This window comes from Zalophus californianus, chromosome 16, assembly GCF_009762305.2.
Source record: "Zalophus californianus isolate mZalCal1 chromosome 16, mZalCal1.pri.v2, whole genome shotgun sequence".
Classification (NCBI taxonomy): Eukaryota; Metazoa; Chordata; class Mammalia; order Carnivora; family Otariidae; genus Zalophus; species Zalophus californianus.
The window spans coordinates 48,063,516-48,070,825 of NC_045610.1; the positions used below are offsets into that span (position 1 = coordinate 48,063,516).

At 41.9% G+C, this 7,310-nt stretch overlaps 1 protein-coding gene across 9 annotated transcripts in view; it reads left to right on the top strand.

Moving 5' to 3' along the window:
- The window catches only part of CEP95 (centrosomal protein 95), a 37,304-nt gene extending 30,470 nt beyond the window's left edge, over nt 1-6,834 (top strand). For 8 of the 9 annotated variants that reach the window (XM_027568352.2, XM_027568353.2, XM_027568356.2 and 5 more), the window contains 8 exons: nt 197-283; nt 1,323-1,452; nt 2,271-2,440; nt 2,553-2,627; nt 3,687-3,839; nt 5,720-5,866; nt 6,156-6,227; nt 6,476-6,809. In XM_027568352.2, the coding sequence (XP_027424153.2) occupies nt 197-283; nt 1,323-1,452; nt 2,271-2,440; nt 2,553-2,627; nt 3,687-3,839; nt 5,720-5,866; nt 6,156-6,227; nt 6,476-6,652 (1,011 nt within the window). In that variant the 3' untranslated portion in view covers nt 6,653-6,809. Of the gene's footprint in view, nt 1-196; nt 284-1,322; nt 1,453-2,270; nt 2,441-2,552; nt 2,628-3,686; nt 3,840-5,719; nt 5,867-6,155; nt 6,228-6,475 lie in introns of all 9 variants that reach the window. The other variant, XM_027568354.2, reaches the window with a different exon arrangement.
- Nucleotides 6,835-7,310: the final 476 nt, after the last annotated feature.

Here is a 7,310-nt window from a genome sequence, read left to right on the forward strand (position 1 = left end):
AATGCATTTTTGGGGGGACATAAAATTTTATGTCCCAATTGCATGCTTGTTAAATAATGTATATTTATGATAGTGGGGGCCTGAAGGGAACTTAAAAAAAAATGGAATGGCAGAATCTTAGGTTAATTTTTTTCCCTACATTTTCATTTTGTGTATGTTTTTAGTAACTAATGTTATATGGCTTTTTCTGCTCTAGGCAATAACTGAAGCATTTGAAAGGGAACTAAGAACAAATAAAGTTCAAGAGAATATTGGATCTCTCGGAATAAATGAGGAGGAAACAGTGGGTAAAAGTCTCTACTGTAATAAATGCAACTTGATCAGATCAGTGGAAAATACAGAGATGATTTTTTTTACTTAAAAAAAAACTTTTTTAAAGATTATTTGTCAGAGCGAGCAAGCACAAGGCGGAGGGGGGGAGAGTGGCAGAGAGGAAGAAGCAGACTCCCCACCAAGCAAGGAGCCCCCTGTGGGACTTGGTCCTGGGATCATGACCCAAGCTGAAGGCAGACACTTGGTACCAAAGGATACCAGCACTTTTCCTTCCTGTCCAAAACGTCCATCAGTTTTTAGGGGGTTCTGTTCACCAGGGGTTTAAAAGATAGCTGAGGCTCACAGGTTCAAGGGGAGTGAGGAGCTCCCACCTGTTCTGTGCCTGGGTGGAAGAAGCCCAAAACAGACATGCCCATTGCCTTTTCAAAAGGATGGTTACAGAAACTAAGTGAAAACTGGAGGGGCGCCTGGGTGGCTCAGTCAGTTAAGCGTCTGCCTTTGGCTCAGGTCATGGTCCTAGGGTCCTGGGATCGAGCCCCACATCGGGCTCCCTGCTTGGCAGGAAGCCTGCTTCTCCCTCTCTCACTCTCTGAGCTTGTGTTCCCTCTCTCGCTGTGTCTCTCTCTGTCAAATAAAATCTTAAAAAAAAAAAAAAAACTGGAAAAGTGCTTGTGCTGGAATGTTCATGAACAAAAAAACAGGATATAAAATACAATATGGCTGCAATAAACGTTATTTAAGCACTTTTTTAATCTACATGGAAAAAGTTGTCAAACCAGTACATCAAAACGTTATTAGTGGTTGTGTTTAGGGTGTGGGACTATGGTGACTCTGAAACTCAAAAAAGATTCAGTGCTTTTTCAGATTCCAAGGGGTGCCAGAAGCCAAAAGATGCTTTTAACTTAGATAAACACGAAGCAGGTTTTAGAAATTGGAAGTAAGGTGTTTGGTTGGGGATTAGCTATTTTTGTCAATGTGTAATATTTAAGATAATATATGAGAGAGTTATTAGACTTTTATTTCTATTCTGTTTTATGTCTGCTTCTAAGGAAAAAATATACAGAGAAGCTGTTCATAAAGGAACTCCAAAACGTAGTCAGCCCTGGAAGACTTACTCTAGAAAAACCACAACTCCAAGTCCAAGAGGTGGCTTGCCAAAGCCAAATAAACCAGTTCCAAGTAAGAACCACAAAATTGTACTTTATGGAAAACTGGCATCCTTTGAAAGCGTGTGCTACATTCCAAGGACACAGCACTGAAAACTTAACATCAACCAGTTAGCTGGAGAAAGTTCCTCTTTTATCACTGCCATATGCTAGATTTCTATAAAGAGAGATAAAACTCATAAATAAGGCATTTATTTAAAACTCTTAATACCTTCGGGAGGCCTATATATTGGTACCGGCGGCACCAGTGGGCAGTCCTGCCTGCTGCTCCAGCTGTAGCCTCACTCTGCTCACTCACACCAGTTGCCTTTTCTTTGTTTCTGGGAAGTTGGTAGAACCCGCGGGATGCTCCAAAGCAAGCAGATGTCCCGTCCAGCTCCTGTTATATTGACAGTCGGTGCCAGTGAATGTTAGAGTCCTGTTATAAGGAAAACAAGGTCATGTGAAATGCCAGGGTTCCGTTTCAAACACTGCTGGCCTTCTAACGACATCCCATCAGAGACTTTGCCTCTCAGTAGAGCTGAGAGGTGTTTGACCACACGCACAGTGTCCACCCCAGTCACTGAGTCAGCTGAGCAGTTAGGAAGGACTTCTGCATCAGTCAGAACTGTTGAGCTTATTTTCGTCCTTACTGGTATTTGGTGTACTCGGATCAAAGAAGGAGTGCGAAAGTGATCGACATACTTTGAGATTTATTCTTTTCAGGATCAGAACTGCATCACTTAGATAAGCTTTGCTCTACCAGGAAGGTAGAATGAGAGTTCTTATTAAAAGTTATCAGCAAATCTCTCAGACTGAGGGATTTTATGGTGGTTTTGTTTTACCTTGCAGTGAAAGTAAATGAACACAGTCTCCTGCCCCTTATGCTGGAGCAGTTTCCATTTCTCAATGTTTCTGGCCAAACACTAAGCAAAATGTGGAAACAGCAGATTACACAGGTTGAACAGCTCAAAAAAGAGGCATATAGAGAAAATCGATCAAAGAAGAAACTCCAGGATGAAGTAAGTTAACTGTCAATTACAAGCTTAGAAATATAAACCAGAAAAGGGAAGAGCTTATCCTTCAGAATTTAGTGAATAGCATTAACCTCCTTCCTTTCTGTCCCTCCTAAAGATAGAAGAAGCCTTAAAAAGGCATGACCTCCTTACTGCACTGGTCAAGAAAGAATATGAACATAACAAGAGACTGGTATGTTAAGAGCAAGTTGAGTGTTATGATTTTGAGTTTGTAAGTTTTATTAATTACTTATATTTATACAACTGGGTAATAGGTCCACAGACTTCTACCTCTAACACTTGCCTATGGAAGCATCTAAGGCTGTAACCAAAATTGATGAGGGGCAAAGGTGCTGAGTACTTTATATATACGGTTTCATTTGGTCTTTACAGTAACATAATGGAGATGTTTTCTCTGAGGTGCTAATTTATGCTTGGTCCCACGGTACTCAGCAAGGGGCAAGGTTGAGATTTTAATTCAGGTCTGTTTCTACCTCCACAGCAACTTCGAGGTACCAGGTGGTTGTAAGCTAGTGCTTTTTGTCCTCTCTGATCTAAGGTCGTAAGTAGAGAACTGAGCTAGTTTACCACCCTCCCTTCCTTCTGATTTGGATTGAGAATTATACATAGCACATCTTCTGTTGAGTATAATGGAGAGGACAGAGGTCAAAGACAGTATGTCAGAAGAAGGGATTTTAAAACTCTTGGTTGAGATAAGCAGTGAACAATTTCAGAGAAAGAAGGGGAAGCCAGCTGAAAATCTACATATGGTACTTTTGGGGAAAAGAAAACTAGTTATCAGTCTGGACACCTTGTTGAGGGCGTTATGTACATGACCTCATTTCATCCTCACTACTTTGTAAGATACTAATTTCCTTAGTTTTGACATAAATACTCTTGGTGTGACTCAAGCTTTGCTTAAAAGTCAGAATGCCTTTTTTCTACTCCTTTTAAGCATCTGGGTGTGGCTTAGGCAACCCCCTAGGGGACATGGGGAAAGGAGATCTTCATTTCCACCGAGATCAGCTGCAGCAGTCGGGGCTCGTTGGGGCATCCTTTCAGACTGGTGACGAACCTACCAAAGGCTGGAAGGCTTCTGGGGGCTGACAGTTTTTCAGAGTCTATGCCCAGGTAGTAGGCCACTGGCCCTGCATGCCTGGCTTACTCCTTGAAGACCTCGTGATGGGGAGTGGGGCAGCTAAGAATGCCAGTCTGTCTTCCTCTTGGCCTTACCTTTTTTTCCCTTTCCCAGCAAGACTTCAAGGACCGCATTCATAGGCAGAAGCTGACACAGTCAAAGATAACAGAGAATCGGCAACAGATTGTCCGTGCCCGAAAATACTACGATGATTACAGAGTTCAGTTGCATGCAAAAATGATGAGAATGAGGACCCGGGAAGAAATGGTAAATACAGGTTTTTTTGTTTGTTGTTTTAAGATTGATTTATTTTAGAGACAGGATGAGGGAGCGAGTGGTGGGGAGGGGCAGAGGGAGAATCTTCAAGCAGACTCCTCACTGAGCTCGGAGCCCGACATGGGGCTCCATCTCACGACCCTGAGATCATGACCTGAGCCGAAATCAGGAGTTGGACGCTTAACCGACAGCCATCCAGGTGCCCCGTAAATGTAGCTTTTTATGCAACCCTGTCAAACGGGTGAATTTTATCTGTTAGCTTTCAGGACTACCTTCTTTGTGACTCCTGTCCCAGTTTGAATCCAAAACCCAAATGCAAGTCCTAAAGTGCCGGCTCTCAGAGTTTCAACTTGTCCGTGCCTCAATTTATTACCTGTGTGGTACATCCTCCAGTGCCCTCATTCCCTCTGACCCCCTGCATGTGTTTCCCAGTACAATTGCTTCAAGAGTTTTGGGAGTGTGTTTAGAAGGGACAGGGATTTAAAGTGACTAGATGACCTGGATTCCACATAAAAACGGGAAAGGAATGTAGGACAGATGCGTTGTGAAGTATTTCTCCACAGTATTTGTTGTCTTATCCTAATCAAGCTGAAATGCTTAATCTTTTGGGATTCCAAACTGGCAGTAAATTACATCTCTAGAGTAAAACATTAAGGTCATTACAGTTAACTGGGCTACTACTATCATGCTCATTTCTAGAGGATACTAAGGCTTTGAGAGGTTAAGTAACTTGACTAATGAATGCATGACTATAAGGAAAACGGGCATATCTAAATCCTTTGAAAAATTTGTTTTCCTCCGGCCCCGTTCAGTGATAACCACCTCCCCCTTAGTTGTGCACCTGTGTAAATGTGCCATTTGTTTCTTCTCTGGCTGCGGTTCTTTTTCTATATATGTGGCTGCTTGAGAATTGTTTTCTGAAAGCAGTAAAGAATTTTGCAGAGGGGCGCCTGGGTGGCTCAGTCGTTAAGCTCAATCAGTCCTGGGATTGAGCCCCACATCAGGGTCCCTGCTCAGCAGGGAGCCTGCTTCTCCCTCTCCCACTGCTTGTGTTCCCTCTCTCCTTGTGTCTCTGTCAAATAAATAAAATCTTTAAAAAAAGAATTTTGGGGATACAGGAAAGGATGCTGAACACCACTGGTCATTAAGGACGTACAAATCAAAACCACAAGGGGAAACTACTCACTAAAATATAAAAAAGACAGGTGTTGGCAAGGATATGGAGAACTTACAGCCCTCATGCAAGGTTGGCAAAATGGTGCAACCACTTTAGATCACAGTCTGGCAGTTCGTCAAAAGGTTAACATGGCTTCCTACCCTGTGACTCCATAGTTTCACTCCTAGGCATATAGCCACACAAATAATCTATGTACGATTACCTGTAGCAGCTTTATTTATAATAGGCAAAAAAGGGAAAAAACCCAAAGGCCCATCAACTGATGGATAAACAAAATGTGATATTCCCATATCGTAGTATTATGTGGCAGTAAAAAGGAATGAAGTATTGATACCTGCTACAACATAGATGAACCGTGAAAACATGCTAAGTGAAAGGAGCCAGATACAAAAGGCCACATTTTGTGATTATATGAAATAATCCAGAATAGGCAAATTTATAGACATAGAAAGTGTATTAGTGGTTGCAGGGGGTGGGGGAGTGGCTGCTACTGGGTATAGGGTGGCTTTCTGAAGTGATGGTTGCACAACTCTGAATATACAAAAATCTGAATTCTACCTCTTAAAAGGGTGAATTTTGTGGTATGTGGATTATTATCTCAATAAAGCTGTTACTTAAAACTGTGAAATACAATCAGTACAAAATGTTTGTTCCTCCATGAAAGTTCAGCATAACTATTTTTCTAACCAAACAGATATTTAAGAAATTGTTTGAAGAAGGTTTACAAATTCAAAAGCAAAGATTACGAGACCTAAGAAACTATGCCAAAGAAAAGCGAGCCGAACAAAAGAAACAGCACCAGAATGAACTGGACTCAATGGAGAACTACTATAAAGACCAGGTGAGCTCACTGTTGCTGGTTCACACTCTAATGTACTTAATCCCGGCCACCTTGTGTCAAAAAACAGCTTACTCTGTTTAATAAAAAACCTCCACATATTAACTCAACCTGTCACACTGCTGGTTAGACTGATTATTAACGATAAGCTAGAACTTGACCACAGTACAGATTCTCTATATTGCCCCATTTCTATTAAAATAAAGATTTTAAGTCTGTGAACATTCTATATCAGAATTGTTAAATTTGGGCTACAGATAAACATTTGGGTTTTTTTCCTCTCTGTACACAGTTTTCATTGCTGGCAGAAGCCATATCACATGAACGTCAGGAACTCAAAGCCAGAGAGAAATCCCAGGCCCAGGTAATAATTAACAGGATAGAAATCATTGATTTACATTTTTAAGAACTAGAAAACAATTGTATTACATCTACGACCCAGAACATTTATCCTATGGTTAATCCTATAAAGAGGATTTATTCTGTGTTAATTTTACCTGTTAAGTCTCTGTAAGAGCGACTGCTCAATTACGACAATGGCAGGAGCTTGAGGAGGGGGGATAAAAATTGACAGGGGCCCAGACCAGTGTTGTGACCAGCCTTATCTTTTAGACACTGTATAAGGTGAAGAGGGAGCTGAGATCAAAGATGGAGAAGGAAATTCAGCAACTGCAGCACATGATAACCCAGGATGACGACGACTCTTTCTTCCGGGAATTGGAAGCTGAGCGCTTCAGAGCTCGGCTTCATCTGGCTTCTTTTCAGTACAGTAAAAATCCCTTCCTCTGAGGCCCAATTTTATAAGTAGTTTCTGGAGGACTTGACTAGGACAGATCTAGAACTGAGCCAGTAAACAGTCTAAACCAGGAGACTTGTTTCTAAATGCCTAATGCATTCCAGTACTTTTTATGACAATTTTTTAAATAAAAATCATTTTCTCGAAGTATACCGCTTTGAATTTATGACTTCAGAGGAGGAATAAAGGCACACACTCACGGTCAGAGTTGCACTAACGTAATTAACAAGCCTTGCTTGAGCAGCCAGCTTCCGAAGCCTATTGCTGTAGTTCAGTAAAAACAATAAAAGTCTCTAATTCAGAGAAGCACCAGAAGTGTGGGCTTGTATTAAGAGGTGGGAGCTGGGGTTAAATCTTTAAGGTACTGTGTAGACGTTTCATCTGGTGACTGGAAAATGAGTTTGTGTATATGGCCTCTGTTAGTTGGCAGAGGACAGTGTGAGAAGAGGCAAAGGGTGGAAGGTGTGGGCCTCAAGGAGCACTAGTGCATGGAAAGGAGGCACATTGGACTTGGAGTAAACAAGTACACCGACCCTCTTTCTGGTATGGAGGGGCGGGGGGGGGAGGACCACAAACCCAGCAGGGTGTGGCACCTTCCATGGAAAGGGAGGCTTCAGCTTTAGTAAAGGCCAAGAGCAGTTGAGGATATGG